Genomic DNA, 20,988 nt, shown 5'->3' with positions numbered 1-20,988 from the left:
TGTGGAGGGTTGTCACGTGGCCCAACCGTGCCTCGATCCCTGGGCGCTGCCAGGGGCACTGGCCACATACAGTGGATCCCATTTCCACTCTGACATCTTGAAACAAGGGACTTGGGAGCCAGGAGATGCTTCGGGAATAAGGTCCTCAGACACGTGGAGTTTCTCTCCGATGCAGGAAATGAGGTCCCTTCATCCTCCTGGTCCCCTCGGAGCAGTGGTGCCAGGGAGAGCAAAGCAGCCGCCCTCACCCTCATGATGCCATCGGGCTGGTGACTCAGCAGCCGGTGAGAACCAGCCTGGCAAGACCTCATCCTGCCAGCCGCCCCGCTTACTTAACCGTATCTGGATGAGTCCTCCGCACTCGGGGCAGCACCCTTTGCCCGCACGGCCCCCCTCCCCTGGTGTACATCCCACCTCTCCCTCAAGGTCCAGTTCCAGTCTTCCCTCCCCAGGGAAGGCTCCCTCCCAACCTGCTCTCTCATTTCCCCCCGAACCCGAAATTCTTATTGCAAAGGCCGCCCGCCTCAGGTCTGAGATGCAGCACTTGGTAACCAGTCGCTCCCGATAGAGGCCAGGGAGGCTGGTCCTCTGGGGGGTGTCTGCAGCAAGGGGCTCCATAGTGCCACCTGGTGGACCAACAGCTGGCTCGGCCCAGGCTGGATGACCTGTGGAGGCCGAGCTGGGCTTGGGCTGTTGGCCTGCCTCTGGGGCTGCGTCCCTCTCGCTGGAGTTCTCTGGGGCAGGCAGAGTGCTGAGTGAAGCACCCACGGGAGGCTTCGTGCCCGGACCAGGCCCATGCCTTCCCCACCACCGTCCCTTGCTCCCCAGCCTTGGTCCCTGAAGCACCCCGGTAATCTCTGTTAGCCGGTATGTCACCCCAGACCCAGCACATGCTCCCTCTTAATCCATTGCCATGCAGATGCAGCTTCAGGACAAGTCCTAGCTCTTCTAACTAAGCAGACGCCCTCCCACCCACAATCCTCCAGCCAACTCTCTCTTTAGAAACCCCAGTGCACTGAATCATTACTGGCCATCAGTACCGTCCACGCCTGCATATTGCAGAGGTTTCCATGTTGATGGAGCAGAGGATGAGAGGTCTGGCCTAGGCCACTTGTTGAAGTTTAGGGTCATAGGCAGTGAGGCAGCATGAGGGCACTGAGAACTTAACAGGGGAGTGGGGACAAAAGGGAGGAGAGGACTTAGGGAGGAGTGAAGGTGCAAAGCCCATTGGGCCCCTGCACCCAGTTCACTGGCCTGCCCCATTCACATTCAGAGCAACACAAAGGGCTCTTCTCAATGTGCTCTGGTGCCCAGAGAAACACCACGCAGCCTTCACCTCTCGCTGCCTAAAATGCGCATTCTGGCTAACACGTAGCAGGATGCCTAGAACCTGTGGCACACGCATCAGCAACAGCAGAGAGTGAGTCTGGGCCATAGCGGGGCTGGAGGTACAAAGGGGCAAGTGTGCTGAGTCTGTCCTACCATCTGGGCCTGCTGGCCACCTGGCCCCATCCAAGTGCAGCCCCAAGTTCTTCTGGTACCAGATTCAAGGTCAATTTCATGTTCCACAGGGAGGGTTGGAGCCCGTTCTTTTCCCTCTGGTGACAGGGGCTTTTATCCAGAGGCACAGACCCACAGAGAGTGGATAAAGCACACCCGAGCTTTAATGCCACGTCTGTTCCCACTGCCAGCCTCAAGGGAGAAGAAATGGGGAGGAGTCTTAGCCAAAGAGCAGGGGGAGGTTTATTCCCTTGCTCCATGTGTGATTTCAGGGGCAGGACAGGTGGCCCTGAGCCTACAGTTCCTCAGGGAACCAAGTCCCATCTCATCAGGCTGGAGGGGAGAGAGCTCTGTGGTTAGTGGCCCAGGGCGTACATAGCCGTGTCCCAGAGGCACGTCTTGCTGTTTTAAGCTCTCCTGGAGTTGGCCGTAGAACCCTCCTTAAGGGCAGTTGGGGCTCATCCTGACTGCCAGCAGAGTGGACCTCTTGGCGGGGCCAGGCACACTGGTCACATGGAGGTTGACCAGCCATTGGCTTCAGCTGCCCTGGACCATCAGGAGGCCAAGTGTTCCCAGTGGGGCCTCCTCCGAAGCAACACCAGCACACATTTCAAAGGAAGCTTGGTGCCTAAATTCACACTCTTGTGTTAAAGTCTGGGCCTGCAGGCTGGAGCTACTTGAAGAGACCACCTGGTGACCAAAGAAATTGTCACTTCAAACCACGGCTGGCCTGAGGGGTTCCCAGGCCCCAGGGGGAATTTTACCAGCCACCTCCACCAACACCCCTTCTCCGGGCTGCTTTCAGTCCTGCAAATATCTGAGGGCCTTGAGGTCCTTTCTGTTTGGTTAGAAATTAGGGGAACATCTTTGACATGGAGGAGAATGACCCCAATCCTTCCTCCCCATGCTGACCCTCAGCTTCATCCCAGAGGGACAGTCCCCGCTAGAAAGAGCCACAGCGCTGCCCACCGTAGCTCTCCTGGCGTTTCGGAGGCTTCAGTGCAGCGAGGGTGACATTCCTGGCCAGAGCCCACCTGGCCTGTAGGATACACCCCTCTCCCTTCCCCAGCTGGCCTCACAGGCCTCCTGGGGCCAGAAGGGATTAGTTTCCTGGAAAGAGATCTGAAACTGGAATTCTTCTGCCTTCAAGCCACAGAGGATGGACTGTGGTTACCGGGACCTCAGAGCCTTCTCAGTGTCTGAGGGCCCTTTTTCTTACGTGACGCATCAGACCTTACCTGTGGACTGGGGAGAGCCTTCTCTGGGGGTCTGCCTTTGAAATCGACTTCTCTGAACTGGAGGAGAAGGACGAATACCCTCAGATTCCACTGATGCAAATAGCAAATGTCCATTTGAGCAGCGGCTCTGCCCACCCTCCTGGCAGGTTTGAGTGTCAGGTCCCAACTTAAACCGTCCAACAGCTTCTTATTCCCTTCTTATTGGCAAAGGTGTCACTTCTCAGAGTCACTTGAGAGAAGGTTTGGTTGGAATCACTTAGTCTCTTCATGTCGAGCCAAAGACTGAGTTTAAACCCGTGGTCATTAAACCAAACGCGTTATTGACTCCCCTCAGGACTTTGAGTGTGGGCAGCTTCCCCAGAGCCCTCCTGCCAGCCAGCCCCAAGGAGTGAGAGTGCTGCAACTTCATGCACAGCTGGGCTGCCCCCAGACCCTGGAAGCCCCTCCCATCTGCTTAGGAGTGTGGCTGACAGGGAGCCCTGCTGGCTGATGGGAGGGCCCAGAAGGGGTGGGTGGTCTGAGGCCATGTTCTGCTTTGCCTCTGACCCCATCCTCTGGGAAGGTTTCGCAGATGACCCCTGCCCCCCAGCAATGATCCCCCCCTCTCTCTGAGCCCAGTGGCTCACTGCCCGGAGCTGCAAAATCTCCTATATAAGTTCTATCTGCCTCTGCTGGAGGGTCATGGTGCCAGGTCAGCCCACGGCTAGGGTCACACCTCAGGGGACTCCTGGGAGATGGGGGTGGGTGACGGCAGCACAGGTGGCCCAGACACCCCACCACCTCCAACCGTACTTACTCTAGACCCACCCAACCTGGTGTAAATCCCCTCTCTGCCGCTTGTTGGCTGGGTGACCTTGGGCAAATGTCTTAACCTTGCTGAAACTCAGTTTCCTCATCTGTGAAATGAACATCATAATAGTATCCACCTCACAGAGCCAGAAGGAATATTGAACGAAAGAATGTGTTGGCCTCAATAGATGAAAACCGTTGCTACCCATTGTATTACTTATATTGGTTTTAAATATTGGGCCTGTAGAAGCATTTCATTTAGTGGAGGAGAAAAGAAATTTGCTGATAAAAAAGTTTGAGAGCCATTGAGTTCCATCCATCCAGCTCATTTTATATATCACCTGTAGCCAAGAGAGGCAAAGGAACTCTTCTGTGTGAATATGACCTTATTTATGTCTTACTGGAGAAAAAGTGCTTTGAGGTCAAGGACCACCCTGGCTTCACATTTTAACACCCCTCCCCGTGCATGTGCCCAACACCAGGCCGGGCCACTGCGCGTGAGGGTGGGTCCTCCCTGGCTGAACTCCATGACAAAGTGTGCGTCTGAGTGCATACAGGTGGCAACTCGGGTGCCTTTCTGAGGTCCCCATGTTTCTCCCCATGGCACGCCCACCCAGCGTCTCTGCGCTTTGCTGACTCACGGCAGGGTTAAGGCCACACCCTGGCATACTGTGTTTCATCTTGCTTCCTAACAAATATATGCGGGGCACCAATTCTGTGCCAGGCACGGGGCCCTTCAAACCAAAACTGCCCCAGCCGTCAGGTCTCTTCCTGAAGCCAGTTCACCCGTGGCCTCAGTGGCTTGACCTAATATTTGATTGCTTTGAAGTAACCTGGAATCGTTGATCCCCAAGAGACAGCTGCCAGGATTCGAAGCAAGTTCCCCAAGTCTCAGAAGCAAAAATGACCAACCCCCAATTGTCAAATCTTGAAGGGCCTGTAGGGCATCTCTGGAGCTGTTCCCTCCTGTTACAGAGGAGGAGATGGAGGCATGAAATGGCCAAGGGCAGAGGGCAGAGCAGAGCTCGGGACTTCTTCCCCAGCAGTGAGCATCCTTTCTGCAAAGCGCGCAGCAGTTGCTCCAGAAGCCAGCGCTCTGCTTGTCGCTCTTCTGATGTCTCGTTCATTGAGTTGTGTTGTTGTTGTTGTTTTGCGGTACGCGGGCCTCTCACTGCTGTGGCCTCTCCCGTTGTGGAGCACAGGCTCCGGACGCGCAGGCTCAGCAACCACGGCTCACGGGCCCAGCCGCTCCGCGGCACGTGGGATCCTCCCGGACCGGGGCACGAACCCGCGTCCCCTGCATCGGCAGACGGACTCTCAACCCCTGCGCCACCAGGGAAGCCCTCGTTCATTGAGTTTTTAGTGTGGGGAGAGGGGGATGGTCCAGGGCAAAGTGGGATGGAAGGTGGGGCGAAGGTGCCGCCCCCCAGGATTGGCGACAGCAGCCCTGGGGAGATGCGCTCTGAGTCTGCGGGGTCGTGTAATGGGCTTTGCCTGCGCTTGGGTGTGCAGGCGGCATATACTGGCACAGCAGCCGCCCCCAACACACACACCTGAGGCCTCCCCCGCTCAGAGGCTAGGTGAAAGCCTGCAGAGAGGACCAGAGAGGAGAGGACCAGGCTAGGGGAGAAAGGAAGAAGGAAAGAACTCAGGAATGGGGGCATTCAGAACACTGGGGAGATTTCATTCACCAGAGCCATGCCAGGCTGCTGTGGGCACCCCCTCCAGCCCCAGAATCAAACCCCCCAGAGACACCACCCGGTGGGCTTAATCAGCCCCCAAGTTACAGTTCAATAGCTGGGAAGAGAAAGCAAGCCTTTCAGATTTCAGCATCTTTAGGGGGAGAAAGATGTGTCTACATCCTGTGCTTTGGAGCCCACTCCTGGCAGTTTTCTCTGTTATCCCTGTAGTTGATTAAAGACCCACCTGGTGAGTAAAAAGCCGGCAGACGGTGAATGAAGGAGGGAGGGAGAGGGGTGGCCGGGCTGCCTCTGGCTGTCTCTGCACCTTCCCAAGGGGGCTGCCGCTCCTGGGTAGGACCAGAACCTCTTGGAACTGTCCCTTCAAACTTGAAACATTCAGGCCAGGCAGCTTAACTGGAAGGAGAACGAAATGACAGTGCTGACATCTATTGCACGCTTTCTGCTACCTGCCAGGATCCGGGCCAAATGCTTCACCCAAAGGCTTCATTGATTCATTCCTGGAGGAACAATTATTACTGACCATCCTCCTGATAACAGCCAGGTTGTACCAAGACCAGGGTCCCAGAGCTATAGCGGCAGATGTGGGAGCGGCACGCAGACCTACCAACGCCGAGGCCGTGCCGGTGTCACATCCCTCCCCTCGCCGCTGAGCCGTCCGTCCACCTGCCCCTTTGCCTAGTCCAGACCCTTTCACACATGGCCTCGAGGCCGGGCAGGGGACCGTCTCATGTCTGCCCTCTGGGGACGCAGCCCCCCACCCCAGTGGCTAAGGGACTGGGGCAGCTCCGAGGGGCTCCCTACACTGTGAGGCTCACACCTCCCACTCGGTTCTGACCGCAGTCCAGGACGCAGGGATGTCGTGATCCATGTTCTGCAGAGCGGGGCTCAGAGGAGCCACGTAGCCTTACGAGGTCACACGCGGTGTCCGTGGCAGAGCCCGAAATCTGACCCTGAGTCCCGGCTGGTTCACCACCTTCCAGCCCAGCCACCTTGCCAGACTGCCTACCACGGTGCGGGGGCCCAGGACCAGGTGCGGGTAGGAGGGGCCCCCGAGGCCACCCGGCGCCCTGCCCCCTCCCTCACTGATACCTCCTCTCCTCTTCCTCCCTGCAGTCCCCAATTTTCATCGCCCAAGTTGGCCGGGACCTGGTCTCCCAGACGGAGGAGAAGCTCCTTCAGAAACCCTGCAAAGAACTCTTTTCTGCCTGTGTGCAGTAAGTGCTCCGGCCGCCGGCCTCCCTCCCTGCTTCCCGGTCCGGGGCATCAGGCCCCTCCACCTCCCCTCGGGCTGCCACACAGTCACCAGGCAAGGGGCTGCCTCTAGCCTCCACCTGAGCGCTGGGCACCCGGGGCAGGTCTTCAGTGCCTGAGGGCCCAGCCAAGCCACCCAACGCTTGTACACTTCTCATGAAGGGAAAATACCAGGGTGCCAAGTCCAAAGAGAACATCTGCTTCAGATGGTGTCGAAAGCAAGTAGCTCTCCAGGCTGTGGAGACAGAGGAATGTGCACGGATCTGACCCAGTCTGGGTGGTTTGGAAATCCTTCCCAGGTCCCCCCCACGCCCACTCCTGCCCCCATCACTGCCACCCACCAGCGCTGCTGCAGGAGCTGGGCTGCAGGCTGCCCTCTCAGCCACACCCCATCACCTTGTTGCAGGCTGTACGGCAACCATAATGGGGCATGAGACAAGTCAGTGGGTGTGGGGCGAGCCGTGCACCCATTAAGCGCCACCATGAAGGCTTAAGCAGCTAGGCTCACGCCCATTCCTGCGCCCACACACGCACCCTCCCTGTAGGCTGACGTGCAGCCACACGAACATACGTACGAGCCAAGCTCACAGCTGGCGTGACGGCACCGTGTTCAGACTCTGCACCCCAGACATTAGTTGAGCGCCTGCTATGTGCCTGGCATGATGCTGCGTGGGGGAGGCCTTGCGAGCAAGAACCTGGTCCTGCCTCCACGGCGTATTGCCGGCGCCCCATGCGCTCACCACGGGAAGAGCTGGGACATGCAGGGGCGCCAACAGGGGGCCCAGCCCTGTGGCAGGTGCTGGAGAGGGCCCACCGTGAGCAGAAACAAGCCTGGTTGCTGCCCTCCTGGAGATGTCCGAGGGTCAGCTCTGACGGCGGGTGAGGTCCCTGGGCTGCTCCCTGACCTTGAGGGAGTGGCCGTCCTGGCCCCCGACGCCAGCCCCTGTTCAGGTTTGGCGGGGCACAGCCTCCAACGAGCCCCAGCTCTGCGTGTCGCCTCCCTTCCCCAGGTCCCAAGTGTCTGGGCTCGACTGGTCAGCGTGGCCGCTTTTTAAAGGGAAGAAGCCCAGTTCAGAGCCCTCCAGGGCCTGGCCTAGAGCCTGGCCCACAGCAGGTGACCCGTAAATTCTGCAGGGTTGAAAACCTCCCAGGGGCTTCACTGGTCCCGACCAAATCTAGGGCCTGCGCCCCTCTGCCCCTTCCCAAGACACCCAATCCCTCCATTGCACATCGTTAAATATTCCTCTGTTCTCATCTCAGCTCCTGTCCCTTCTTCAGAGAGATCTCCCTGACACCCCCCGGGACCTCGCTTACCCCACTTCACGATAACATGCCCCTGGGGTCGTTTATTTGTTTGTTATTTGCCGTGTGTGTCCCCCATCATGCTCCCTGCTGTATCCCAGAACTAGAGCAAACCCCCAAGGCAACTACTTACTAAAGGTTTGCAGGGTCAGTCAATCTCAAACAACCTTTGTAGAATGGTGGAGCCTCTCTCCACTCCTGCTGCATCTGTCGGAGGCCCCTGTGTATTTGCATTTCCAAAGTCTGGAAGTGGATGAGGCCGGGCTATAATCTGCTGGTTATGGCTCTGCCCACCTGCTCCAAGGTCAGGGTTGTAAAACGTTCATCTGTTTGTTCCCTCTGAGCTAGGTCTGTCCACGACTACCTGAGGGGAGAACCCTTCCACGAGTACCTGGACGGCATGTATTTTGATCGGTTTCTCCAGTGGAAGTGGTTGGAAAGGTGAGTGCTCCCTGGGCACAGCCCCCCGACACACACACACACACACACACACACACACACACACACACACACACACGAGTGTGTGCCAGTGTGTGTGTGTGTGCGCGCGGGGGGTATTGGTTTTTCACCTAAGTCCTATAGAAGTCTGCTACGTCCCATGGGCCCATGGTTCAGATAAAATTCAGCGTTCTCTGCCTGTTAATTAAGTTCTTGTGTATTCTAGAAATGCTGTATGCTTATTAACATCACACACACACACGCTCATGCAGACACACGCATACACTCAGCCTCCTGTTCTTACTTTTTGGGGTCACCGTCTTCGGGAATTCTTTCTCTGCCAGCAAATAAAGAGCTGCCATATCCTTTTTTTTTTCTTTTTTAACATCTTTATTGGAGTATAATTGCTTTACAATGGTGTGTTAGCTTCTGCTTTATAACAAAGTGAATCAGTTATACATATACATATGTTCCCATATCTCTTCCCTCTTGTGTCTCCCTCCCTCCCACCCTCCCTATCCCACCCCTCCAGGCGGTCACAAAGCACCGAGCTGATCTCCCTGTGCTATGCGGCTGCTTCCCGCTAGCTATCTACCTTATGTTTGGTAGTGTATATATGTCCATGCCTCTCTCCCGCTTTGTCACAGCTCAGCCTTCCCCCTCCCCATATCCTCAAGTCCATTCTCCAGTAGGTCTGTGTCTTTATTCCTGTCTTACCCCTAGGTTCTTCATGACATTTTTTTTTCTTAAATTCCATATATATGTGTTAGCATACGGTATTTGTCTTTCTCTTTCTGACTTACTTCACTCTGTATGACAGACTCTAGGCCTATCCACCTCATTACAAATAGCTCAATTTCATTTCTTTTTATGGCTGAGTAATATTCCATTGTATATATGTGCCACATCTTCTGTATCCATTCATCTGATGATGGGAGCTGCCATATTCTTAGAAAGATTTGCGCATCCCTCATGTAACCCAGCCCCCTATTGATGGACATGGAGGTTTCCCTCAATTTTGTGTGCAGCCTTCCCGAAGTAGTGAATAACTTTGTACATACATCTTTATTTTTGCAAATACATGCATAGAAATTCCTAGCAGATGGGAATTCCCTGGCGGTCCAGTGGTTAGAACTCGGTGCTTTCACTGCTAGGGTCTGGGTTCAAGCCCTGGTCGGGGAGCTAAGATCCTCAAGCCACTCAGCGTGACCACAAAAGAAAAAAAAAAAGAAAGAAAGAAAGAAATTCCTAGCAGAGGAATTCCAGGGGCAAGGTTTTCCGCTGTGAGGGACTGCTAGATTGCCCCCCAAAACTGCTGCCCGATTCCCAGTCCTGCCAGTGCCCGGGCGCTCACTTGTCCTCAGATTCAGCAACACTCTTCTTCGTGCGTGAGAGCCGGGTTTCCTTCTTGTTTATCTCTTCACCTCTAATCACGGGTGAGACCGAGCATCTTTTCATGTGTTCCATTTGCCGCCTTATTCTCTGCAAAGTGCTCTCACACACACGGTGATGACTCGGCTGGGCAGAGGTGACCTCTGTGTGACTGACAAGGAAGGAGAGGCAGGGAGGATGTGGCTTGCTGGGTCACCCGGCAGGGATTAGTGCAGCCAAGGAGGGGACCCTGGCCCAGGACCCCCAGAGCGGTGCTCTGCCCACCACAGCGTCCCAGGATTTGCAGGAGAGGGCAATGCTTACATTAAATCCATGCTGGGTTAGCTGGTAGGTGAGGGTGGGAGTTTCCCCTCCCACTGCCCAAGGTTCCTGTGCCCCAGGGGCCTGGCACTCACTGCCATCTGGGTATCTGGGCCGTGGTCAGAAAGCAAGGAGCCCTTCTGCTCCTGCATGTATATCGGCATCTGTGCTGGCCAAGTCCCCTGCAGACACTTAGGACACATACCTGTGGGACATGAACCCCCGAAAAGCCGAATTCACAGCACTCCCTGCCCACTTCAGGAAGCCCTGAGGAAACACCCTGCCCTGTAGCCTCTGGGGGACGTCTCTCTCCACCCTGACCCATGGGGGTGACAGAGAGAGCAGTGGACGGTCTTCTCTGTTGGTGCACTGCCTGCCACTGGCCGCCTTGCCCGTGCACGTCATGCCTCCAGGAGATGGAAAAGCCAAACGTGGGCCACCAGGAGCCCACAGCCTGGGTCTGAGTCCCAGCTCTGCCTCCTCCCTAGGGGCTGGGGGAGGGATGCTCTCCACATCATGGTTTCCTCACCTGTAATGTGGGGATAATAACACTGCCTGCCTTATAGGCATGGGGTGAGGGTGAGGTGAGATAGCACCGCACACATCAACAAAGCCAGCCTTTGGGCCTTGGGAAGTAAACTGCTGAATGTAATTGTTGGGATGAGTCGTCACTGAGCACATTGGCATCACCATTGCCGTCTCCTCCCCCTTCTGATATTGGAGGGAGCAGCTGACCCTTGCGGAGGACAGTCTGGTGGGGAGGTATTCATCTTGCCCCACCTGCCACTCTGGAGCCCTGGGCTGTGTAACACAACCCCACCTTCCTGGGGTGGCAGAGTCAGGACACCGAAAGTGGGCTCTGCAGCAGGCTTCCTGGACTCCACTTCCAACCCAGCTACTTACCAGCCGTGACCTTGGGCATCTCATTTCACCTCTCAAAGCCTAAGCGTTCTCATCTGCAGAAAGAGGACAGTAATAGTCTCACCTCCTGAGGCTGGTGTGAGGATTACATGAGTCTATGTATAAGCTGCTTCAAGCAATGGGGATTGTTACCATAGAGACCCCCAGAAGGGGCTGTGTCCTTTATCCCAAGAGTTCTAATAATGACATCTGACACTCAGCAGCTTACAGAAAGCCTTCAGATGCATATACCCTTTTACTGAAGATGCAAGGCTCAGAGAGGTTGATGGGTTGGCCCTGGGTCACACAGCAATGGCCTGGCAAGGGTGGAGCCTGAAGCCCAGGTCCCTCACTCAAGTCCTTCACTCTTAGCCCACCCAGCACTCCTGTTCCAATGGAAGCCTTTAGCTGTGGCCACTGGCTTTCAGTTTACTTGTCAGTACCAAACACATGAGATGGAGAAATGGACTTTTAAAATCTGCATGCTGACTTCAAAGAAGTTATGCCCTTTTGAGGACGGTAAGCTGTTGAAGCCAGCAGGGCAGGACCCTGGCCTAGAAATGCCCTAAATGACTGACAGCACCCCGCCTTCCCCACCCTCCCTTTTTTTTCTTGCTAAAAGAATCATGGCCTGTTGGTGCTGTACTGTTGAAATATTAAAGGGATTTTTTTTCCCTCCCAAGGTTAACCAAGAAATTCCTCGGAAATTGTATTACACTCATTTCCCCCAGCAGAGGAGCTCTGCGGTAATGTCGACCGACTGTTTGTTCTCCGCGTATCGTAAACTGTTAGGCCTGGACGCCTTCATGTGGTTTCGAGGGCAGCTGGAAGAAACGCTTCCCAGGGCCACATGGCAGATGCAGGCGCATGGCAGGTTTGCTCTAGGCCGGCTACTCATGTGTAAGATGCAGAGAAAGGGGGAGTTCTGCCCAGGGGCAGCCTGGGCCCCGCTTCCTAAAGAAACACCGGAGAAGAGAGAGTGAGTCGAAGCACATGAATTCGAGACAGGCGTGCCAGGGAGTGCTCCGGAGGTTTCAGGGCTGTCCTAAGAGAACAGGGTGGTGCCGAAGCTGTGATTTCTGGGGAATCCCAAATCCTCTTCAGGACCCAGCAGCGAGAAGAGTTTCCACGGAAGATTCATTCAACAGCTGCTGGGCGACCAGAGGCTCACTGCTCTTTCTCAAGCAAAACCAGTTCTTTGGCCCAATTCAGTCTCACACCAATCCCCGCCCTGGTTAAGACTCTTGGGGTGGGGTTGGGGGATGCTCAAAAATAGTCCTAGAGGGGCTTCCCCGGTGGAGCAGTGGTTGAGAGTCCTCCTGCCGATGCAGGGGACACGGGTTCGTGCCCCGGTCCGGGAAGATCCCACATGCCGCAGAGCAGCTAGGCCCGTGAGCCATGGCCGCTGACCCTGCGTGTCTGGAACCTGTGCTCCGCAACAGGAGAGGCCACAACAGTGAGAGGCCCGCGTACCGCAAAAAAAAAAAAAAAAAAAAAAGTCCTAGAGAGCCAAGAACCAATTTTAACGTCGTAAAAGCTGCTTGTTCTTATCCATGAATCAACTGATGAATATTTAGGTTGTTTCCATGTCTTGGCTATTGTGAATAATTCTGCAATGAATGTAGGAGTAAAATATTTAACGTTTATAAATGGACCATTACTCAGCCTAAAAAAGAAGTCCTGCCATTTATGACAACGTGGATGGACCTGGAGGTCGTTGTGCTAAAGTGAAATAAGCCAGACACAAAAAACGAGTACTGCATGACCTCACTTACATGTGGGATCTAAGATATTCAGACCCATAGAAGTAGAGAGCAGAGTGGTGGCTGTCAGGGGTGGGGAGGGCTTGGAGAAATGGGAGATGTTGGTCCAGGGCACAAGGTTTCAGTTATGCAAGATGAATAAGTTCTGGGGATCTCCTTTACAACATGGGGACAGTAGTTAACGGTACTGTATTATTTACTTAAAATTTGCTAAGTGGGTAGATCTTGAGTGTTCTTGGAAGAAAGGAAGGAAGGAAGAAAGTACGGAAAAAAGGGAGGGAGGGGGAATGTTAATTTTGTGAGGTGACAGAATGTTAATTAGCTTGATTGGGTAATCATTTCACAATGTATACATATATCAAAACATCAAGTTGTACACTCTTTGTCAATTATACCTCACTAAAGCCGAAAAGAAGAGGGGGAAAACCTGATTTTCCTTAGCCAAACAGGCCAGCGATGAAAAAGCACACACTGTCTGCAAGGTGGAGTCCTTTGCTGCAACTAAATGGCCATTTACTTATTTATCCCACAAGTCCCATCCTTGGCTCCCGATCAGAGGCTTGTCTCATTAGACATTATAAATGGCTTTGGTGGGACTTCCCTGGTGGCACAGTGGTTGAGAATCTGCCTGCCAATGCAGGGGACACGGGTTCGAGCCCTGGTCGGGAAAGATCCCACATGCCGCGGAACAACTAAGCCCATACGCCATAACTACTGAGCCTGCAATCTAGAGCCCGCGAGCCACAACTACTGAGCCCGCGTGCCACAACTACTGAGCCTGCGTGCCACAACTACTGAAGCCCACGTGCCTAGAGCCCATGCTCTGCAATGAGAGAAGCCCGCGCACCGCAACGAAGAGTAGCCCCCTGCTCGCTGCAACTAGAGAAAGCCCCTGCGCAGCAGTGAAGACCCAACACAGCCAAAAATAAATAAATATTTTTTAAAGAATGGCTTTGGCTAATTAAAATGGGGAGTCGGGAGACACAAAAGGATTAGTCATAAATACGGCTTTTGGCAGACAGGATCTCCTCGTGTTCTGGGGCTCAGGGGGGTTACATATAGCACAGTGCCCTCGGTGGCGGGAAGCCTGGGAACTGCCATGAGAGAGTAGCCAGACTGGACCTGGGGACCAGCAGTCTCTGCCCACAGGAGGTCGGGTCTTCCCGGGGCAGGTCTGCAGGAAGGAAGAGCTCGGGCGCCCCAGGACGGGAGGTGCAGCCGTCCTGCCCTCCTGCCGTCCTGCCTGCAGGTGTGGGAGGGAGGGCTGCGGTTTCCTTTGTGGCCTCCGTGGGACACCAAGCCTCTGTGGCTCCTGGCCCCCTCCCCTCTCCCTGCACTGAGGACACAGCTTCCTCCTGAGTTTAGCCGCATGATTTGCATTTGGGAGAGAGAGGGGGAACCACAGGGAAAGTGTGGTGAAACAGCCTCCGCTCAGCTCTTCCCTCCCAGTGCAGTCCTGAGGGCGGCAGCCTGGGATTTGAACACCCGGCCCCAGCCCCAGAGCAAGTCCTCGAGGGTCCCGTCTGCAGTGATGGTTGCAGGGGGTCCCCGGGGCCTGGTCTGGCCGTTTGTGCCTGGCGCTGGCTCTTTTCAATGCTGCCCTTGTCTGTTTCTTCTGGATTCTGCATCTTAATACTACAAGTCCCATGTTGGATTTTTGCTTTTTTCCAGGCAACCAGTAACCAAAAACACTTTCAGGCAGTACCGAGTACTAGGAAAAGGGGGCTTTGGGGAGGTAAGTGAATATCCACGTATTCATGAAAAGTTTCTGGACTCTTGTCACCTTTTCTGTCCCTTCGGGCTTGGCCTGAAGTGTGCTAAGCGTGGCTTCCGAGCGAATGGCTTGGTCATGCGCCCCCGATGGAGAAGGAGGGTGAGGCCGGGGCCTTGAGAAGGTCTGCTGTGTCTGAGGTGAGGAAGGAGGGTGTCTGTGGCAGGGCAGCTGAGCTGGAGCCAGCCTCAGGCAGGAGTCACGTCTGGAGAGGAGAAACGGGCCCTCTTGATTGTGTTTGGAGGGAGAAGGGAGGGCGTGAGGGGCTGAAGCATCCTGGCCACACCATGCTGTTAGTATGCGCTGTTGTACTTAATCTGATCTTCCCAAGCCTTGTTATTCCCACTTTAGAGATGAGGAAAGCTGAAGTTCACAATGGTTAGGTGACCCAGGCAAGGTCACACAGCTGAATAGGGGCAGAACTAAGACCAGACCCAAATGCCCTGGTTTCCATTCCTCTGAATTATACAGTCAGGGTTCGCAGGGGTCTCCCATCACTCCCCCCCCGAAACAAGCCTCTCCTACCAGCAGCTGGTGCTTGCAAGTCCCCAGTTATCAATGGCTACATCTGGCTGGAAGCTTGGGACAGAGCAGATCTAGTTGCCCCTGAGAGAGGAACAGTTCTTTAGGCCTCAGCCAGCCATCTAAACATTGGTGTAAGTGGCTGATTCTGCACCTCCAAGGGCTAGGATTTGCCTAAGGTGCCGCCAAAGCCAGATCTCAAGGGCAGGGCCCTGGGAGCAGTGGGTCCACGGCCAGGCATCCTCCAAGCCCCAGAGACACAGCATCCTGGCCTTGAGGGAGCTTCACACTGGCCCTGTTTCACGTGCCGTGTGCCCTTGGCTTCTTTCTTGCCCCTCAGGTCTGTGCCTGCCAGGTTCGGGCCACGGGTAAAATGTATGCCTGCAAGCGCCTGGAGAAGAAGAGGATCAAAAAGCGGAAAGGGGAGTCCATGGCACTGAATGAGAAGCAGATCCTGGAGAAGGTCAACAGTCGGTTTGTGGTGAGTGTCAGGGCCCCAGGGACAGGCCCCCTCCTGGTGACTGGGACTTCTGTCCCTTAAGTATGACAGGTCCCCATCCCCCAGGGCATGGGATGCAGTGAGGGGGGGTGGGCTGCAGAAAGGAGCCCGACACTCCCTCCATCACGAGGCATCTGGGGGTCAGTTGGGGCTGACAGTGGTCACCAAGCTAGCCTGGCTCCCCTCTGGGCATGAGACCAGGCTTCTCTGAGCGCCTCTGTGGACGAAAGAGGCCCACGCGGGGCCCAGCCAAGGAGCTTTGTTTCCACAGACCCCTGTAGGCTGGTTTCATCACAGGAGACCGAAGTGTCAGGATCCTAGAGAGGCCCATCTGGTTTATATTCGTGTGTTACTGCATCCAGGCTAGGCTCTGCTGCGGTAACAGATCAACCCCAACTAGAAGTAGCTGAAAATGGCAAAGGCTGTCCTTTTTCTCACCCCAAATCCCATCAGATCAGACCACCTTCCTTCATCTTCCAACCACACCCTTCCCGGGAGTGTGGAGCGTGAGTGCTGGGGGCTCTGCACTGCCTCGGCTGCAGTGACACCCCTCACTTCCACCCACAGTCCTCAGCCAGAACCGGTCATGGCCAGGGACCAGCCAACCGCAGGGGAGGCTGGGAAATGTGGAGGAGGACTTGGGTATTTGGCCAGCTCTCAGTGTCACTGCCACTTGTTATTATAAAAAATAATATATGCTCCGGTAAAAAGTCAAACAGCACAGATGGGCGCAAAGTAAACATAAAAGCCTCCCTCTCTAAGTAACCATTCCAGACGTGCTTGATTCATGTACAGATTTTATTACTTTTAGCCAACGCGATCTTACTACAAATCTTAGGCTGCAGTGTTTTCCCCCTTAAATTGTAGAGCTTTTCCTACAACAGACCAACAGCTGCACCTTTTTTTTTTTTTTTTGCACCTCTTTTTTAAAGCTGTGCACCGTTCCCCAGATGCACAGGGAAGAGCTAGGCCACGACCTGTGCAGCCTGTCCCCACGATAGAAGTTGTTCCTGGTTTTGAAGCCACCGCAACAAATAAGGCTACCGTGTCCATCCTTCAGCATCCCTTTGGCATATTTCTGTGAGGGTGTCCGTGGGATGGACTCCTAGTGGAGGAATTGCTGTGTCAGAGGGTGTGTGCACGGCCCCCAGTTTCACTCCCACCAGCTCTGCGTGAGGGCGGGCCACGCCATCCACGTGGTGCTGCTGTCATCCCCCAGAGTGGGCTGGGCTTTACGAGGTGATACCCAAAGGGGGCAGAAGTTTTAACCACCTGATGCACACGCATGCTTTTGTGATGTAAAAATGCAGACACCGTCCTGTTGGGACCCCGGAAAGGTGCTGGCCTGCCCCTTCCGGCTTTGCCCCCTCACCTAGAACCACTGAATCTGATGGAGGGGCAGCAGCAGGGGCACCAGGAGGCTGTCAGGGCGCAGGGGGTGGCGTGAAGCTGCTGCAGCTCCTGCACCCTAGCCCTCCCGCCCAGCTTCAAGGCCCGGGAGGAGGAGTGGACGTGGTCAGAGGGTCCCCGGAACACCACCGCAGGGCTGTCTTGTGCTCCCAGGTCAACCTGGCCTACGCCTACGAGACCAAGGATGCGCTGTGCTTGGTACTGACCATCATGAACGGGGGGGACCTGAAGTTCCACATCTACAACATGGGGAACCCGGGCTTCGAGGAGGAGCGTGCCCTGTTCTATGCGGCAGAGATCCTGTGCGGCCTGGAAGACCTCCACCGTGAGAACATCGTCTACAGGTGAGCGGGCTCCCCTCCCAGTGCCCCGCAACCCTGGTCCCCCCATCTGAGTCTGAGCAGGTGAGGCTGACCCTTCCATGCCCTGGACTGGACGCTCGACCCCACCCTGGGAGTCGAGGCCCGGGCATTGCCCTTGAGTCAGGCTCCTGCCCAGGAACCGAGTAAGGGAGGGAGGCCAAGTGTTCCGTCAAGAGTTGATGAGGTTGGGCCACTGTTCCCTTCCCAACCAGCGCCTGCGAAGCTCAGTGGAGCCTGGTGGCCTGATCCGGAACGAACCCCAGGAAGACTTTAGTAGGATCACCACCGCGGCAGGCATCAGAATGGACCCCGTTCCCTCCCACACCATCCAGCTTTTTAGGACCAGGTGTCCAGGTTCTGTGCACGGTGGCCCTCAGACTCTCCTCACAGACCTCCTCTCAGAATTTTGAAAATCTGTGTGCCCTCATACATTTTATGTAGACATCTGAAATTGTCCATCATATGTTAAAAGAGTGGCTAATATTGATATTTTGAAATGGAGCTAAAGTGACATCACATTTCTAAAGGTATCCAGTGGAATCTGATTGCTGTAGCAAATTGATTTCCACCATTGTGCAGCTAAAAAAGCGCATGAAAACTCCTTAATGGTGAGGAGTTTTCTATCATTTTCTTCTCTACTCCCCTCTACCCCGACAGAATAGTTATTATAATGTAATATTTTTTTTGCATAAAAGTTATCGATTAGCATTCCACTCTGAAATATGTGGATGTATGTAAGATTTTTTTAAAATTTCCTTTGACCATAAGGCTCTAAGTGTTAAGATAATATATTCTGTTGAGTTGACCTTATAATTATTATTACTAGATCCCACCTCTAATTGGGATCTATGGTGACTGGCTCCAGAGCCATGGTCACATTTAGGAGTGGGGAGGAACCTGCTCTCCTTCTGTCAACTGAAGCCACCAGCACGTGGGGGACCCCCGCCCCCCAGCCGCTGGGGACACACACCCCAGTTTGAAGACCTTTGCCATGGGGCTCTTGTCGGAGATTATCTTGGGAGCCCGAGAAGGTTTTGAAAGCAAGAGGAATGGTCTTGATGACGCGCCCTTCTCCCCACACCATCTCCCAATTTATGCTTTTGTTTTGTTTTCATTCAAGTGGGAAGAGAGTCAGAAAATGTTCCCTGAGGGTTGAAAAAAGAATCCTCCACTTGATTGCTTTTCTCTTAAAAAAAGAAAAAAGTCATCCCTCCAAATTCTAGCCCTTCTTCTATGGAGGAAGGGAACCATGGTGCCTCCCCGGCCCCGACCACTTGCCAGAGCCTCTCTGGGGGTGTGGATTTGTGCCCACTAGCCAGCTGTCTTTCCAACCCGGTGGTCGGTGGGGGCTGATTAATTGCAGTGATGACTCCTGCCCCTATTTGGAATGGTTAACACACCAAAAGCATGCAAGTTAACAACAGCAACAGAAGTATGTCGTAATAAATAACTACATGCAAACACCAGTTATCACTTTGTGATGCTGCACCACTGGATTTGGGCACAGGAACTGCTCCCCATGAGGAGAGCTGCCCTCCCATTTGATGAACAAAGCCAGTTGGTTGAGAACCGAATCCTCGATCTAGATGCCATGTATCATCTGCCCGATGGCTTAACTGAGTTGCACACACTATCCTGTTATTCTTTAACTCGTGGAGAAAACCTTTTATTAATAAAACCAGGGCTTCCCTGGTGGCGCAATGGTTAAGAATCCACCTGCCAATGCAGGGGACACGGGTTCGAGCCCTGGTCCGGGAAGATCCCACATGCCGCGGAGCAACTAAGCCCGTGCACCACAGCTACTGAGCCTGCGCTCTAGAGCCCGTGCTCCACAACAAGAGAAGCCACTGGAATGAGTGGCCCGCGCACCGCAACGAAGAGTAGCCCCCACTCGCTGCAACTAGAGAAAGCCTGCGCGCAGCACAATGAAGACCCAACGTGGCCAAAAATTAATTAATTAATTAATAAAATAAAAACAGACACTTCTGCTGCCTCCCTCCCCCCCAGTGGGAGTGGAGAGGTTCCCTTTCACATGAGCACGATCATTTCATCAAAGAGAAGAGAGACGTTAGGGACAGGAGGAGGCGGCTACGTCTACAGCCGTGCCTTCTGGCGGTGCTCTCTCCCAGGCTGTGGCTCAGCTGGAGTTGGGAGATGTGCCAGGCTCCTGGGGGCCCCCTCCCAAAGGGGGTGTTTGTACTGGAGGTTACCGTTCTCTCCCTTACAATCCTCTGTCCCAATTCTGCGGCTGGTTCTTTGTCCTCAATAACTTCTCTGCTTTCATTCCCAGACCCTGCTCTGCCTTCAAGGCATCCTGAGACCTCAGGGTCTTCTCAGGCCTGGAGGAGTCTGTCACCACTCCAGCCAGAAGTGTTCTTAGCCCTGGGGCCATCAGTGTGTGGACAGGTGCCAGGACTAGCCTTTGCCTAACTTCCTTTTCAGTCACTCTCCAGGGTCAGGAAGGCACCTATGGCAAAAAGCAGCATTTGTTTTAAATTCCTGGAGGGAGAGAGGTTAGCACAAGATTGTCTTGACCCAGAGAGAGACCAGACCTCCTGAGCCCAGAGTCGGGAAGGAAACACTCAGGCCGGGTTGGCCCAAGGGGATCCACCCAGATGCTGGTGTGCCCTTGCCTCCCAGAACAGCCACACTCACTTGCTGGTGATCTTTCCCTTTCAGAGATTTGAAACCTGAAAATATCCTGTTAGACGATTACGGTAAGTCAGGCAGTGGCCCGGGGATCCTTCTCCTGCTCTGCAGCTGAGGTGAGCGTCGCAACCCAAAGGGAGCAGGGGTTCCCCCAGCGGAGACTCAGAGACACTGACCCGGGGTCCACGGGAGGGCAGAGGGCGTGGACAAAGCTCCCACCCGGTAAAGAAGCAGCCGAGAGGGAGGAGAGGGAGAGAGCGAGCAGTGAGTGAGGAGTCGAGAATTCCAGAGGCTCTGGGCCAGTACTTAACTCTCACACAGCTTCCCTGCGCCTCATCTTCCTTGTTTGTGAAACAGAAACAGTGGGTCCTGCCCTGCCTGCTTCAGATGGTGGAGGGTGGTGGTGAGGTTCTGACAAGATAGCTTGAGGAGAAGTTGCTTTATCAACTGTAGCCAGCTATAAATGTGTTGGGCGTTATTACTTGTCTGTCACCTTGTTATTTTCTTGTGTGTTTGCGCGCACATGCACAGATAACAGGAGCCACCACGGTAGCCCCTCATGACTCTTCAGCCTCTCGTGCCTGGGAAGGGGTTGTCACATCTTCTATCTAACTAGATCTTCTCATCTCTACAGAGGGGGCAGGGCCAGCACCCCTGTGCCCATTTTACAGATGATAAGATTGAGGCTCAGAGGAGCCAACCTGCCAAGGTCACTCACCCAGCAATATCAGTGGGGAGTTGAGACCAGAAACCAGTTCTCCCTGGCAGCACACCCCAGACATCAGGCAGCCCCAGGCTGATGGGAGAGAGAGAGGGAGGGAGGGAGGGAGGTTGTTCGTGACCAAGCGAAGAGGTTTGATTGTGATACTGTCGTGTGGCGGAGCAGGTAGAGGGCTCAGGGCCCACCGCCCCTCTTTGGATGCGCCCAGTGCCCGCAGGGGGTCTTGCTGGTTCCAGAACTGTGCCCACCACTGATTTGTTGCCCAGTGGCTGGAATCTGTGTGCTCTCTCCCCTGCCCCCTACCGTTCCTGCCTTTGTCAGGGGCCACTGAGCCAGGGGAATCCACTCAGCTGCAGCCTAGCGGGGTCTCTGGCATTGGGCCTTGCTGAGGTCCAGGCTGGGAAGGAGGGTAGTGTTCCTCCCTGCAGGGTCAGATGAGGCCACGACCCTGCCAGCTGGGCCACTAGGAGAGACAGCA

At 54.7% G+C, this 20,988-nt stretch overlaps 1 protein-coding gene across 2 annotated transcripts in view; it reads left to right on the top strand.

The window, feature by feature from the left end:
- The window catches only part of GRK5 (G protein-coupled receptor kinase 5), a 221,310-nt gene that overhangs the window by 187,893 nt on the left and 12,429 nt on the right, over positions 1–20,988 (top strand). For both annotated transcript variants that reach the window (XM_082854560.1, XM_082854559.1), the window contains 6 exons: positions 6,344–6,444; positions 8,132–8,224; positions 14,248–14,311; positions 15,210–15,350; positions 16,932–17,122; positions 19,820–19,857. In XM_082854560.1, coding sequence (XP_082710686.1) covers positions 6,344–6,444; positions 8,132–8,224; positions 14,248–14,311; positions 15,210–15,350; positions 16,932–17,122; positions 19,820–19,857 — 628 coding nt within the window. The remainder of the gene's footprint in view (positions 1–6,343; positions 6,445–8,131; positions 8,225–14,247; positions 14,312–15,209; positions 15,351–16,931; positions 17,123–19,819; positions 19,858–20,988) is intronic.

The sequence above is a fragment of the Leucopleurus acutus genome (genome assembly GCF_964270905.1).
Source record: "Leucopleurus acutus genome assembly, chromosome: 14".
In the NCBI taxonomy this organism is placed as follows: domain Eukaryota; kingdom Metazoa; phylum Chordata; class Mammalia; order Artiodactyla; family Delphinidae; genus Leucopleurus; species Leucopleurus acutus.
The sequence above is the reverse complement of the archived record's forward strand: the minus strand, read 5'-3'. Positions and strand labels throughout refer to the sequence as shown.